Source organism: Delphinapterus leucas, chromosome 1 (genome assembly GCF_059928025.1).
Source record: "Delphinapterus leucas isolate spDelLeu-1000000601 "Yukka" chromosome 1, BTC_Dleu_Yukka2, whole genome shotgun sequence".
NCBI lineage: Eukaryota > Metazoa > Chordata > Mammalia > Artiodactyla > Monodontidae > Delphinapterus > Delphinapterus leucas.
This window is the reverse complement of record NC_143129.1, coordinates 45007708-45023983: the sequence shown is the minus strand read 5'-3', so window position 1 is coordinate 45023983 and position 16276 is coordinate 45007708. Positions and strand designations below refer to the sequence as shown.

Here is a 16276-nt window from a genome sequence, read left to right as displayed (position 1 = left end):
CATATGATCATCTCAATAGATGCAGAGAAAGCTTTTGACAAAATTCAACACTCATTTATGATAAAAACTCTCCAGAAAGTGGGCATAGACGGAAACTACCTCAACATAATAAAGGCCATATAGGACAAAACCACAGCAAACATCATTCTCAATGGTGAAAAACTGATAGCATTTCCTCTAAGATCAGGAAAAAGACAAGGATGTCCACTCTCACCACTATTATTCAACATAGTTTTGGAAGTCCTAGCCACAGCAATCAGAGAAGAAAAAGAAATAAAAGGAATACAAATTGGAAAAGAAGAAGTAAAACTGTCAGTGTTTGCAGATGACATGATACTCTACATAGAGAATCCTAAAGAGGCTACCAGAAAACTACTAGAGCTAATCAATGAATTTTGTAAAGCAGCCAGATACAAAATTAATGCACAGAAATCTCTTGCATTCCTATACACTAATGATGAAAAATCTGAAAGAGAAGTTAAGGAAACACTCCCATTTACCACTGCAACAAAAAGAATAAAATACCTAAGAATAAACCTACCTAGGGAGACAAAAGACCTGTATGCAGAAAACTATAAGACACTGATGAAAGAAATTAAAGATGATACCAACAGATGGAGAGATATACCATATTCTTGGATTGGAAGAATCAATATTGTGAAAATGACTATACTATCCAAAGCAATCTACAGATTCAATGCAATCCCTATCAAATTACCAATGGCATTTTTTACGGAACTAGAACAAAAAATCTTAAAATTTGTATAGAGACACAAAAAACCCTGAATAGCAAAAGCAGTCTTGAGGGAACAAAATGGAGCTGGAGGAATCAGACTCCCTGACTTCAGACTATACTACAAAGCTATAGTAATCAAGACAATATGGTACTGGCACAAAAAGAGAAATATAGATCAATGGAACAAGATAGAAAGCCCAGAAGTAAACTCACTCACCTATGGTCAACTAATCTATGACAAAGGAGGCAAGGATATACAATGGAGAAAAGACAGTCTCTTCAATAAGTGGTGCTGGGAAAACTGGACAGCTACATGTAAAAGAATGAAATTAGAACACTCCCTAACACCATACATAAAAATAAACTCAAAATAGATTAGAGGGCTTCCCTGGTGGTGCAGTGGTTGACAGTCCGCCTGCCGATGCAGGGGACACGGGTTCTTGCCCCGGTCTGGGAAGATCCCACATGCCGTGGAGCAGCTGGGCCCGTGAGCCATGGTCGCTGAGCCTGCGCGTCCAGAGCCTGTGCTCCACAGCGGGAGAGGCCATGACAGTGAGAAGCCCGCATACCGCAAAAAATAAATAAATAGATTAGAGACCTAAATGAAAGACCAGACACTATCAAACTCTTAGAGGAAAATATAGGAAGAACACTCTTTGACATAAGTCACAGCAAGATCTTCTTTGATCCACCTCCTAGAGTAATGGAAATAAAAACAAAAATAAACAAATGGGACCTAATGAAACTTCAAAGCTTTTGCACAGCAAAGGAAACCATAAACAAGACGAAAAGACAACCCTCAGAATGGGAGAAAACATTTGCAAACCAGTCAACGGACAAGGGATTAATCTCCAAAATATAGAAACAGCTCATGCAGCTCAATATTAAAAAAACAAAAAACCCAATCCAAAAATGGGCAGAAGACCTAAATAGACATTTCTCCAAAGAAGACATACAGATGGCCAAGAAGCAAATGACAAGCTGCTCAACATCACTAATTATTAGAGAAATGCAAATTAAAACTACAGTGAGGGATCACCTCACACCAGTTAGAATGGGCATCATCAGAAAATCTACAAACAACAAATGCTGGAGAGGGTGTGGAGAAAAGGGAACCCTCTTGCACTGTTGGTGGGAATGTAAATTGATACAGCCACTATGGAGAACAGTATGGAGGTTCCTTTAAAAACTAAAAATAGAGTTAACATATGATCCAGCAATCCCACTACTGGGCATACACCCAGAGAAAACCATAATTCAAAAAGACACATTGCACCCCAATGTTCATTGCAGCACTATTTACAATAGCCGGGTCATGGAAGCAACCTAAATGCCCATTGACAGACGAATGGATAAAGAAGATGTGGTATATATATACAATGGAGTATTACTCAGCCATAAAAAGGAACAAAATTGGGTCATTTGTTGAGACATGGATGGATCTAGAGACTGTCATACAGAGTGAAGTAAGTCAGAAAGAGAAAAACAAATATCGTATATTAACGCATGTATGTGGAACCTAGAAAAATGGTACATATGAACCAGTTTGCAAGGCAGAAATTGAGACACAGATGTAGGGAACAAACGTATGGACACCAAGTGGGGAAAGCGGCGGGGGGGTGGGGGTGGAGGGGGGGGTGTGATGAATTGGGCAATTGGGATTGACATGTATACACTGATGGGTATAAAATTGATGACTAATAAGAACCTGCTGTATTAAAAAATAAATTAAATAAAATTCAAAAAATTTTTAAAATATATATATATCATTTTAACCATGAAACAAATTGAATTCATAGTTTTTAAATCCCTAAAAAGAAATCTCCAGTCCCACGTGGTTTCACTAAAGAATTCTACCCCTGACACCTAAAGAACCTCTCTGTAATAGGAGAGATACTGCCAAACTCATTTTCTAAGTCTAGTAATAAACACATGAAATCTGAAATTAAAGATACAAGACCATATATAATCAGTCAAAAATCAGACATAGTCAGTACTCAGAGAGAAAGAGAGAACTACAGTCTAATATCCCTCCTGAACACAGACAAGAAAAATCTCAGCAGAATATCAGCAAGTGTAGTCCAGCTACATATATAAAAAAATTATACACCATGACCAAGTGGAGTTTATCCCAGGGATGCAAGGCTGGTTCAATACTCAAAAATCAATCAAACTAATGCAACATATTAACATTTTCTTAATTAAAGAAGAAAAATAGCATCATCACACCAATTGATGCAGAAAAATCATCTAACAAAATTCAATACTGATTCACAAAAATTCTCAGAAAACTAGGAATAGAGGGAAACTTTCCCCCCTTGATAAAGAACATCTACAGAAAAACCTACAGAAACATCATACTTAATGGTGAATGACTGATGTTAATGGTTAAGACTGGGAAAAAGCCAAGGATGTACACTCTCATAACTCTTATTCAACATAATACTAGAAGTCCTAGCCAGCACAATAAGAAAAGAAAAGAAGAGTCATAATAGATTGAAAAGGAAGACATGAAAATGTCCCGATTTGCAGGTGACATGATTGTTTACACAGAACAACTCAACAAGTCTGTCCAAAAAGAAAGGAAAAAAAAACCCTCCAATAAGGAATAAATGAGCTCAGAAAAGCCACAGGATATAAGATCAACATATAAAAGCCAACTGTACTTCTATATACTAGCAATGAACATGTGGAAATTGAAATTTAAAATGTAAAACCATTTATAATCGCTCAAAAAATAAAATACTTAGGCATAAATGTAACAAAACATGTATAGAATTTGTCTCCTAAAGACTACAAAATACTAATGAAATAAATCCGAAAAGATGTAAATAAATCTAAAGACACACTATGTTCATGGATTGGAAAATTCAACATAGTGAAGACATCAGTTTTCCAAATTGATCTATAAATTTATCAGAATTGTACCAAAATCCCAGCAAAAAGTCTTGTAGATATAGAAGAGCTTATTCTAAAGCATATTTGGAAAGGCAAAGGAACTAAATGAGCTAAAACAATTTGGAAAAAAAGAATAAAGTTAGATTACATTACTTGATTTTAAGACTCACCAGTGATCAAGAAAATGTGGCATTAGTGTAAAGACAGATAAATATATCAATGGAACAGAAATGAAAGCCCAGAAATAGAGCCACACAAGTTTGGCCAACTGATTTATGACAAAGATGTGAAACAATTCAATAGAGGAAGACAGTCTTTTCAACAAAAGGTGCTGTAGCAATTGGATATCCATAAGCAAAAAAATAATAATAATAAATCTCTACCTAAATTAACACAAAAATTAACCCAAAAGGGATCACAGACTTAAAGGTAAAATGCAAAACTAGGAAACTTTGTGGGGAAAAAAAAAAAAATCTTTGGGTCATAAAACTAGGCCAAGAGTACTTAGACATGACACCAAAAGCACAGTTCTTAAGAGAAAAAAAAATTAATAAACTGGATTTCTGTGAAAGACCCTACCAAGAGGATGAAAAGTCAAGCTACTGCCTGAGAAATAATATTTGCAAACCACCTACCTGACAAAGAACTAGTACCTAGACTATACAGAGAACTCTCTGAACTCAACAGTGAAAATGAACCAAACAATCCAAGTGAAAATGGGCAAAAGATATGAACAGAATTTCACTAAAGAGTATATAGAGATGACAAATAAGTGCATGAAAATACGTTCAACATCTTTAACTATTAGGGAAACGCAAATTAAAACCATGATGAGATATCACTACCCACCTATCAGAAAAGCTGAAATTTAAAATGTTAATAAGGCCAGATGCTAGTAAGTGCGCAGAGAAACTGAGTATCTCATGCATTTTTTTGGTGGGAATGTAAAATGGTAGAGCCATTTTGGAAAGCAGTTCATACAGATTTTCACAAAACCAAACATGTACTTATCATACAATCCAGCAATCAAACACCTGGGTATTTATCCCTGAGAAAATAAAACTTAAGTTCACACGAAAACCTGTACACAAATATTCACATCAGATTTATTTATAATAGCCAAAAACTGGAAACAACCGAAATGTCCCTCACGAGTCAAATGGTTAAACAAACTGTGGTCCATCCATATCATTAACTAATACCCTGCAAAGAAAAGGAATAAATTACTGATACACACAACTTGTATGAATCTCAAGGGCATTAAGCTGGGGGCGGGGGAGGGAGCCAGTCTCCAAAGGTTATAATACCGTATGACTCCATTTATATAACATTCTCAAATGACAAAATCATGAGATGGAAAAACAAAACCGTGGCTTCCATGGGTTCGGGATGGCGAGAGCAGGATGGGTGTGACAAGAAAGAGGCAGAAAGGAAGTTCTTTCTGGTTCTGTATTTTAACTGTGTTGGTGGTTAATGAAAGGAAAGGAATAGAACCACACTCAAAAGTCCCAATATACCACATACAAAAACTGCAGTTTCCATGGTTGAACCAGGATGGGGTTTAAAGCCCAGCCACGTAGACCTCTGCTTCGCCCCCTAACGGTGGTTCCTGAGGCATGCTAGGAATACTATGGTATTTGCAGAATCTCAAAGTTGATGAGCCAGACTTCTCATTTGCATACCCACAGTACCCTGTATAGAGTACAATCCTTTCAAGTTTAAAAGAATATTCCTTTCAACTCAACATTTCTAACTATGAGAAGTTTGCTTACAAAATCCCTTGTACAAACTTTAAGCAGGAAGTGCCCTTGGGGATAAAGAGCCACCATCAGTGAAGTAGGATCTGCGGTTACTGGAGAAATGACCTTAGTAAACCAGCGTTATAGTCTGTTTTCTCTTCAGATAGAATAAATCTTTCGCCTTTTACTAAAGATTTCCGTGAAGAGAACTAAGTCTGAACGTTCCACAAACTTTTTGAGGCCTTGCTTTGGCAGGGCTAGTGTCTGATGTTGTAATAAAAGACATGATCTTTCTGAAATAACCCATCTTCCCGCCGTTTTCAACATGCCACTATTCCTCTTAACCTACAAAGTTTAGTATTATAAGAAGCTTATAGGCTAAGGTTTTATTGGTTTTCTACCTGAACTGTTCTGATTAACCTACACAGTTTTAGTATTATAAGTAAGAAGCTTATAAAGTTTTATTGGTTTTCTGCCTGAGCTGTTCTAGTAAAATGTCATAAATTTATGTCAAATGAATTTCCACTGATGAAGTGTTGACTTGCCAGTTGCCACTCACGTCAGAAACATTGACTAAAACAACTGAACCGTTCCCCTTCCCTCCCCTATATAATGAAGAATCTAAAATGTTGAAAACATATATCCTAAGTGATGGCCCTGAAGCCCCACTCAAAGGTCCTGTATTCAGTTCCAAGTTGTAAAGTATGTGGTGGTCTGACGCCAGATTGTCCAGAATCCCCGGTGCATGATGTCATAGCCATGAGAGGAACCTTAAATGCATGGTAGTGGTACCAGCTCCTAAAAGACAAAGAGCCTCCTGAAACTTCACCCAGCCCAGCAAACAGGCTGGTATGAACTGGTTTCTACTGCTTGCCTAATAAATGTTTATATGTGTGATCAAATTTAGCTGGAGAACTGCCTTCATACAACCCACGAGCAAAATTATAATGGACTAACTAACCCTCACCAACGTGAACTTTTCAGCAGATACTGTGATCCTGCAAGTGGCTTCAGTCAGTTCCCCACACAAAGACACCACCCTTCACATCTCCCACGGGCCCATGATCTCACTTTTATCCTGCAGCTGCTTCTAATTTCTTTTTAACAGAGACTTATCAACTGTCATGTCATGATTTTAAAAGGTAATAACCTTTTAAAGAATGGTGACAGGCACCACTTTTAGGGAATGTACTGGGAAAACGAAGGGTTTCCCCTCCTCCCCACTCCCCCATGTCTCTCCCCAAATTTCAGCTCTAAGCCACTGCTGAACTCTGCTCCTTCTACTCTCAGAATCCTATCTGTTAGAGCACTTACATAGGATGTGTTGTGTAAACAACCCCCTCTACCCTGAGGGACCGTTCTTGACAATAAAAGTGCCCAAATGCAGAGTCCACATTCCAGAAGGAATGAGTTAGCATCCGAAGGGTCCCAGTCAGAAATCCAGTTCCAGACATGGCTACAATTCAAATGATTTCAATATTGGTATTGAAAGCTGCACCTGAGAATTTATTGGCATTAAGGATGTTAGAAATAAGTAATGTACAAATGAAGGAAGTGGTGTTCAACATAGGCAGTGAGTTAGAAATTTTCTCAGCCTCCAATAACCTCATAAGGGTGAGGCATCAGAATCCCTGGAGCAGGCACCCAGAGCTTCAGAGAAAACAGCCCTCCTTCTAGCACCCCCTGTGCTTCTATGTCCCTTTACTTCATAAGGTTCCATTCCTCCTGTCAGACTAGCAGGGTGTCTGCTCCAGCCCACAGAGTAGAACTGCCTCAGCCTCAGATGAATCCTTCCTGCAGGGTGCTTGTTGGAGAACCTAAAGACAGAGAACAGGTTCAGTGGCAGATTTTGTACCTGCCACTGAAGAAATAAACAAGTGTTTGCACACATGGCAGAATTCAGATCTGAACTCTTTCCCTATGACGTACCACTTGGTAGTGAGGTTACAGGAAAGGAAGATATTTAACTCCTACCCACCTCCAACTACCAGAAGCTAATAAGAGTAAAACCAAAGAATTTGACTTTTGTTCAACAATCAGACAGACTCGGGTTAGTTCAAAACACTATCCTCCTCAGATCCACCTCCTCTGGGGAGCCTTCCCTGGTCATTCCAAGGCTGGAAACTCACCTGGCAATTTTGGGCTTTACCAACCAGGGACACTCATAAAAATGGAAACACTTTGTTCAATGTAATGCCAATTTTCAGGAAGGACACACAAACAGGGTCAGTTGTCCTGGCTGTGTACACCTGCTATCTCTTCAGCTTGACAGATGCTGCTGCCCTTAGTTAAATAATTAGAGCATCATCCCTATTAAAGCCACATGGCAGCCTGGCATTCTCAGATGGAGTATTAGCTTCTTGAGGAGAGAAGCTATGCTTCTTACTTCCCCTAACCCACAGCACCTATAGAAAAGCAGTTGATTAGCAAAGAATTACTTGTAAACTGACTGGCCTGTGGCTGAGAAATGTCTCACCGCTCCAAACCTATATCATCACCTCAAGGTTTTACTAAGTAGTCATGGGGAACCTCTCTCTCTCTCAAACTGTTTCTTTTTCTCTCTTCTCTTCCTCCATAAGTGTACGTGCACACATACACACACCTGATTTTTTAGTCCTGCAGGGCTAGACCCTTGGTTCTAACTTCACCTTATCTTCTCCCGGCTCCTTCAAGAAACTTTAAAACAAAATAAACAATATTTGGGAGGACTTCCCTGGTGGTGCAGTGGTTAAGAATATGCCTGCCAATGCAGGGGACACAGGTTCGATCCTTGGTCCAGGAAGGTCCCACATGCCACGGAGCAACTAAGCCCGTGAGCCACAACTACTGAATCCTGTGCGACTAGAGCCTGTACTCTGCAACAAGAGAAGCCACTGCAACGAGAAGCCCGTGCACCGCAACAAAGAGTAGCACCCGCTCGCCGCAACTAGAGAAAGCCCGCGTGCAGCAACGAAGGCCCAACGCAGACAAAAATCGATCAATCAATCATTAATTAATTTTTTTAAAAAAACAATATTTTGCATGAGTTAGTAGATATAAAAGAGAGGAGGGCCAAGCAGGGGCCTTAGTGATTGAGCTAATAAGCAAATTTGATGCTTATCCATCTGCATTACAGACCCTATTTTCACATAGGCAGAGAGTTTCCCTTTCCTGTGCTCCCCAGGAAATCACTACTGCCTCACTTTTCCCCCCACCTAGTTGCAAATCTCCTACGTATCAGGAAGGACATCCAGCAGGGATGAGACTAGACAAGAGACAGCGTACTGGCAGGTTAAGAGCAGGAGTTCTTCATGTAAACAAGAAGGAATCAAGCCCAATGTGTGCTCAGGAACATTCCCTCCATTACTAGTCTGCGGGCTTCTTGCTCTGACCATTTGGAGACTCCTCAGCCCACACCCTCTCTGCCTGGAGGGGCTGGCACAGGACACAAGAATCTACCTCGGCTGAGCAGCCCCTCTGTGAAGGGGCAAAGCTGCATCAAATCCAATCCTCTGTTAATAAGGACGGGCTGAAAATTCACACAAACAGCCACACGTTCACCTGTTTCCATCAGATGGAGGAAGGCAGACACGACCAGAACACCGGAATCATCTTGGAGGAGCTACGGCTTAATGAAAATGAGGTAAGGCCTACACTCTCTAAACCTGCCAGAGTTTAGACACGTGAAACAAAGCAAACATTGCCAGGGGGCCAATGATCCTTCACAGTAAGTGCCCAACCAGACAGCCATGTCCACCTTAACCCAACCGCCACTACTGAATTCCTGCTCCAGCGAGGCAGGGATGAAAGATCCTCTTACATCTAAAACAGGTAACTGCTCTATAACACAGGCTCGGGGAGGAGTCCTGGGAATGGAGCTCATAGGAGGGAGAAATCAATGCCAACAGGGGGAGGAGCCGGGGGGAGAGGCGTCAGGAAAGGTTCCACGTGGGCTGTTCCTTGAGCCGCAGGGAAGTGTGCCCAGTCTGCATGAGGATGACTGGGAGGAAACCTCAAGGCATCCTTGGGGAATGGCAGACGATCCTGTTATTTAGTAGCACATGGTTGCTACATGGAGGTGAGGCTGCTAAAACGAGGTAGGGCCAGTGGACAAACGGGGCTGAATGTCAGCCACCGAGTCTGGACTTCATACTGTAAGAAATGGGGAGCCATGCATGGGTTTTGAGGAACATTATGAGATATACATTCCAGGACGTTAAGTCCAGGGATGCACAAACCTTGAGTGGGGGAGATCAGGAGAGGCGGGCAAGGTAGAGAAATGCCAAGGCTCCTCAAAGAGTCCTCAGAAGAAATGGCAATGGCCCCAACCCCTTCAGTAACCGTCCCTTGCCTTCTGAATAAAGTCCAGGCTCCACCTATGGAACCCAATGGCCTTTATGATCCAGCCCCTGTCTATCCTGTATCATCCCTTGCTCTCACTCAACCTCCCAGCCAAACTGACGGACTCTCTCAAATCCAGTCCTTAGTCCTGCTGCTCCCTTCACCCATCCTTCCCCAGTACCTCAGCTCTAATTTCTGTGAGTCTGGGTTACAGGCACCTTCTGTTTCTGCATGCCCCGTGAATAGCTGCATCACTTACCTCACTGTCTCAGTATCAGTGTCCCCCGAATTCAGGGCCCAGTGAAGACAGAGCCTGGAAGGTCACAGCCCCCCAGCACCCAGCCTAGAAGCCTCTCACACAGCAGCCACTCAATGAATATTTGTTAAATGATTCAACATAGAGCTTGCTGAGGGTTTTTTTTTAAGTATCAAAATACAGAGGAATTTATAAATAAGTTGAATATTAAAATTTTTATAGGTAAAATCTGAGTAGCTAAAAATTTTATCTTTACTTTAGAAACGACCTCTTCTCTCTTAACATTCAAAGACATAAGTGATCAAGCTTCCCTTCTCTGATCTGATCTTCTCTTTCTAACCTTCTTGGCAGGCACTGAAAATTCCTCTCTGATTCTACTTCTGAAAGAATGTCTCATTCACAAGTGGGCCCCAATTTCAGAACTGTCACAGGAAGAGATGTCCTCAGGAAAGAAATGAGTAATTGATTACATGTAAAATTCTTCATAATGCATTAGGCTTTTGAGAGCTCCTTTCAGTAGCAATCCATTCCCTTCTAGATTTAAACGTTTCTCTGTAGAACATTATCTCCTTGCCAGACAGGGGGAATCAACAAATCTTAGCTCTAAAGCAAGGACGTCATCATCCATGGAAGGACAAAATAATGACCACAGCAGCATGGACTGAGGATCCATTCTGTACCAACCACATACATGCTGGGTGTTTTATCATCATCTCTTTCTCCACAATAAGACCCATATTCCAAATAAGTTCCCATATTCCAAAACATAAAACTAAGGCTCAAATGAGGTGAATGATTTTCCAAAATGGAGCAAACTGCATTTTGAACTCAAGTCCATCCAACTCCACACCTGTGCTCTTTCCATTATAACAACTATCTTGAATCATAAATAAAAATAGGGGCTTCCCTGGTGGCGCAGTGGTTGAGAGTCCGCCTGCCGATGCAGGGGACACGGGTTCGTGCCCCGGTCCGGGAGGATCCCACATGCCGCGGAGCGGCTGGGCCTGTGAGCCATGGCCGCTGAGCCTGCGCGTCCGGAGCCTGTGCTCCGCAACGGGAGAGGCCACAACAGTGAGAGGCCCGCGTACCGCAAAAAAAAAAAAGAAATAAAAGGAAAACAAATTCATGATAATACAACCCAACATGGAGCTTCATTCATGTCAGTTTGATTCAGAACCTACTATCTAGAAATATCAAGCAAGGAACATGGCCACTAAAAAGTTTCCTTCATGTTCTTGGGACATCTAGCAAGAACACTAGGCAAGACAAAAGGGAACCACCAAACACCGAGACAGATGGCCAGAACTGGAAAGGCATCGGGCTCGACCTGTCCGTGGCCACACACAGGTTCCCAGCGCAGGACTGCTCCAAAAGGCCACTGGAGCCCACGCGGGGAGGCACTTTCAAGCCTGGAAAAAGAGACATCACGAAACAGGATGCAAACGTCACAGCATATCTAACCCGAACACTCCTTGAGAGCTACACCTACGCAATCTCCCCCACCACAACTGGCGTCTCGGCAGAAACAAGCAGCTTTACACCAAAGGAATGATAAGACCCAAAGGTATTCCTGATTTGGGCTATAATCCTCCCTACCATCACCGGCAACCGGAGGACTGTGGTCAGACCCAGCAACCTTTCACTGTCCTAAGGGAAGCTTCCCCTTGAGTCACCATCACCCTGATACATTCGTCTCTTTTCCAACCACACTGAGCCCCTCTGGAAGAGCGTCTTCTCTACAGATGACCTTGCCAAATCCCACTCATTCTGTGGAGCGCAGCTGAAGGTCTGCCCCCAGAAGCAGTGTGGGATTGCTTGTGCCCACGGTGGTCTCTCCCTGCTCTGACTGTCAACACTGTCCCACTCGGCATTCACGTACATGCCAATCAAGGTGAACTTAGGACTGATGCATTTTACGCCAATGTTGCCACCCGGCACAGTGTTACTCACTCTTTCCTGCAGTTAAATTCAGCAAAATACTCACCTACTCTGTCCCAGGCACTGAAGATACAGGACTCATTAAATCCCAGCCCTGCCCCTGTGAGATTCACAGTCTGGTGGAGGACGGATGCTACAAGATAACACTGTACAAATATATTTATCATAATAGGGTACAAGATTCAATCCAAAGCATGACTACACATCACCCTGTTCATCTCCTTCAGATCATTTAGCTCAATCTGTGGCTGTTAACGTTTATTCATTTACTTACTGTTGGTCTGTCCCCACTAGGAGACACTGGGACAGGAAGTGTGTCTGTCTGGTTCACTACTATGTCCCTAGCACTCCACATGGACTTGGGCACAGAAACACATGCGTTAAAAGCTGTATTTGTGGAAGGAGATAAAAAGAGAAGCAGAGAAGTGTCAGGAACTATGCGCATTAAAAAGTCCAAGTTAAAGGTCCACGCAATGCTTCCGTGACAGGAGACACCTGGGCTCAGATGTGAAGTGTGAGTGAGGACCAGATAGGGAAGAGGTGGAGCACAATCCAGAGGAGGAAACAGGATGAGCAAAGGTAAGAAATGGCCAAGTCAGCATGACAAAGCCCTTAAATATGACTGCAGGCCAGCTGTTCTCAAAGAGAGGCGGTTTTGTCCTTAGGGGGCATGTGGTGACTCCTGGAGACATTCGTGACTGTCATGACTTGGTGCTACTGGCATCTACGAGGTGGAGTCCAGGGATGCTGCTAAACACCCTACAATGTACAGAACAGGCCCCCAAACAAAGGAGGTCAGCAGTGCTGAGGTTTAGCGACATTTAAAGACTGGTCAGAGGACATAAAAGCTTCCTTCTAAAGTTCACAATTTCTACTCATGCCTAATTTCACCTTTTGATTAGAATTTAGACCAGAATAGCGTTTGCTTGCCACCTCCCATAACCTCCAAAGGAAATACTCAGAACATATTAGGCTTCTGTTTTAGCTGAAATAAGACTTTCAGCAGACATCCATGAACCTCCTGTCACTACATATGGCCCCGGGTCTATTTTATGATCTTCACCAAGGACACAGAATCAATTTCCTTCATCTGTTGGCTATCCACCCTGGCTCATCATTTTCCCTCTAAATTCTAGGACTCCAAACTACTCATCCCCTATGCAGGGTAATGAGATACAGAAAGATGAGGACAAGAGGCGCTCAACACCATCAGATGAATGGATGGAAGGATGGTCAGCAGGACAGAGGAACAGAGATTTTTCAGAATAGAAAAAGTCCTTGGAGCTTTTATCTGAGCCTTGTGCACTGTTCCACAAAGGCAGGGTCGACCTAAACGTTGATATCCACTGCCTGTGCCCATCACCACAGGGGGCTGTCATGGAGAATGCACAGAAGAGGTCATGTCCCCAGGATTCTGAAGCCTTGGCAGGGAGTCAAGCAGCTGAACGTGATGGAGTGGTGGGAGCTGGGAAGTCAGCGAAGACAAAGCCCCTTTGTCTAGAAGTAGCAACACCCAGCAGGGCTGAGCGTGCAACAATGAAATACATGGGAGCTCCAAACCTGTCAGGGCCTGATCCTCGTTCAGCTTCTCATACTGCCTCACAGTTGCTTCTCTTCAGCGAAAAGTCTCTTAGTCTAAAATGAGTTTGCTTATTTTTGCCTCTGGCAAACATTTCAGTATTATCTGAAATGCCTGAATTATGACTCTAAAATTTTTTTTAAATCACCATTTTTTTTCTGTTGTAAGAGATCCAATAGCAGTATATTTCTAAAGAGTAGATCCCAGACACTCACAAGGGCTATCTGCTGTTGTAACCAGAGCAGGACCCAGTGGGGCCTTCCCAGGACAAACCCCCCTGCCCACTGTCCTCCGCCTGTCTCGTCTGCAGAAAAACGTAATCAAAGAGTAAGTTTAATCAGAGAAGTGAGAAAATGCAAAAACAAAGGAAAAAGCCAAACAAGGCAAAACAATAATAGTTTAGCCATTAAACAAAGTCAAGGACCTTTAGTTTCTCCTCAGGGGCTATAGATATATTCTGAGCCATATCCTTTGAGCTGTTTTGCAGATACTGAAACCCCCACCAGGTGGAAGAAGTTAACTATATGCTGCCCACAAGCACGTAGACCCCAGACCAATCAGAACCAGAAGGTTGATGATGTTGACTCCTGGTTGCCTCACCACCAACCAAGAATGTCCATGAGCTGATCATGCACCTTGCAACCCTCTCCTCAACACATAGCCCCTTCCTCTTTTCCCTATATAATTTCTGAACAAAACTTGGGGAGTTGGTTCTTTGGGACATGAGTCCACCTTCTCGCCAGGATTGACAGCTACCTCAATAAAGCTACCTTTCCTTTTACCCAACACTTATCTCTCAGTATTGGATTCCTGAGCGATGAGCAGCTAAACCTGAGTTCTATAACACTGTGACAACTCAAATTCCACTGTGACATAAAGCTTCCCAAATTTCCTCATCTCTGAAGTGGGCACAATACCACCCACATTACACGTCTTACTAATAATCCTAAAAAGGGCTTATTTAAATCAGAAACATTTACAAATGGATTCGATGTACGAAAATTAAATTTATATCCAACTTTTCACGGAAATGTCTGGTGGGCAGAACAACTGGGAAGAGCATCATGCGGGGCAGGACATGCTTCCCAGCCCCAGACAAACATGAGCCATGTATTTAATATGGTGGCTCTGTACAGAGCCAGAGCTGGAAGAAAAGGGGCAAGTTACCCTAGAAAATCAAATGGAAATGGAAGCCAGTTTTCTTCAATTCTAAGTAAGATCTGTAACTCTCAAAGTAGGAAGATATCAATACAGGCAGTACCCAGTTTGGAAACTCATTGTCTTCCAAAGTTCATTTGTAAGTCAGGTGCTCAGAACCTGGAGTGCCAGCATCATTCTATGCCCCAAGCCAACCAACAAAAGCTGATTAAACTTACAATATACCTGGCACACTACACACTTAGAGCAAAAATAGTAAAAAGCAATGGTGTGATATCATTTTTTTAAACATATCCAAATGCCTGGAAAAACAAATACACAGCTCCTCACTAGGGTTGACCTGAACCCAAACTATGAGCTGAAGCTGGACGTCATGTGATCCAAGTCATTACTGAAATGGGGTCCTGGAAAACTGAAAGGGGAAGAATGAGAAAAACTCCAAACTCAAGAGGAAAGGGGTTCTGGTGGGACACAGAAAGTAGTCTAACATCTTGCAGTCAAAAGAGGAGGGTCTGGTACCTACCCATGACATACTCTGAAGAACAGAAGTGCTAACCGTCACCACTAGGAGAGCAACAGCGGCCACCCTGCCAGCGATCTAAGCAGGCACAATGAGCTGCAGTGGAGGATAAATGGCCCACTGCCACCCGGAACCAGGGAGCAGAGGGGCGGGGGATTCCCAGCATGCTCTGCAGGGTGTGGACGGCCAGGGGCAGTAGAGGCAGGAAGGAAACAGTTCCATAGTTGCCATGAGTTGGTATAGGGAGTCCAGGAGCCACATTTGACTCCAATAGCTATGGCTAGGTCAGGAAGGAACTTCCTAAACTTTACAAAAGTGAAATCTGCATGAACCAATAAGGTTACTGATCCACATCTCTAGTATTTTGAGAGGGGAACATGGGATGAGATAAAGACAAAGCACGGGGAATGCCTTTCTCTACACGGCACACTTGCATCTTTTACAGCAGGAAAGGTACTTAATGTCCAGTCGTTGCTGAGTACTATGGCTGGGTCAACGCCAAATACAAAAGTGATGCAAAACACTGAAACCAGGTTTGAAAATTGAAAAGGTTTATCACTGACCCACTCTGTACCTTCTTTAATCCTCCAAATAAAGTGTCAGTGTCCAGGTCAAATTCTTGGTCCAGTTCCTCTTCATGTTCTGACAAGAAAAACAGTGTGCATTAGTCACGAATCCACATGAAACTGGGCTTGGTTTAACAGGAGAGGTACCAAAGGAAACTGGAATACGTCCTGGAAAAGCTGCCCGTGGACTGAGCTACAGGCATGGAAAGATGTCACACTCCTTCATTTCTGTGACCTCAGTTCCTGGAAATACATGGTGGGGCTGATGGAAATGTCCCTTTAATTTGTCATAAGGGTCACAAAAGGAGAGGGATTAAGCGCAAAAGCTTCCAGCACAAGGAAGCACAGGAGGGATGAGGGCAAATGCCCCACTTGTACAGATGGTGAAAAAAATTTTTCAACAGACCATGCCACAAAATGATGGTGATCATAGCCCTGTGATATAAAGCTAACAAGATTATTGATGGAATTGTATAATGGTAATACATATGCTTACAAGTAAACAGTACAATTGGTTTAAAATATATATATATTTTAAAATCTTATTCAAATACTTCCTAAGGGTG

General features: G+C 42.4%; 1 protein-coding gene and 1 non-coding gene across 2 annotated transcripts in view; one reads left to right on the top strand and one right to left on the bottom strand.

Annotated features, from left to right (window-relative positions):
• HHAT (hedgehog acyltransferase) overlaps positions 1 to 16276 on the bottom strand; it is a 345905-nt gene that overhangs the window by 316335 nt on the left and 13294 nt on the right. The window contains exon 2 of the mRNA XM_022593463.3: positions 15719 to 15786. Within this exon, the coding sequence (XP_022449171.2) occupies positions 15719 to 15786 (68 nt within the window). The remainder of the gene's footprint in view (positions 1 to 15718; positions 15787 to 16276) is intronic.
• LOC115803127 (U5 spliceosomal RNA) lies at positions 5517 to 5632 on the top strand. Its single transcript, XR_004023784.1, has one exon. It is a non-coding gene; the product is annotated as a U5 spliceosomal RNA (small nuclear RNA).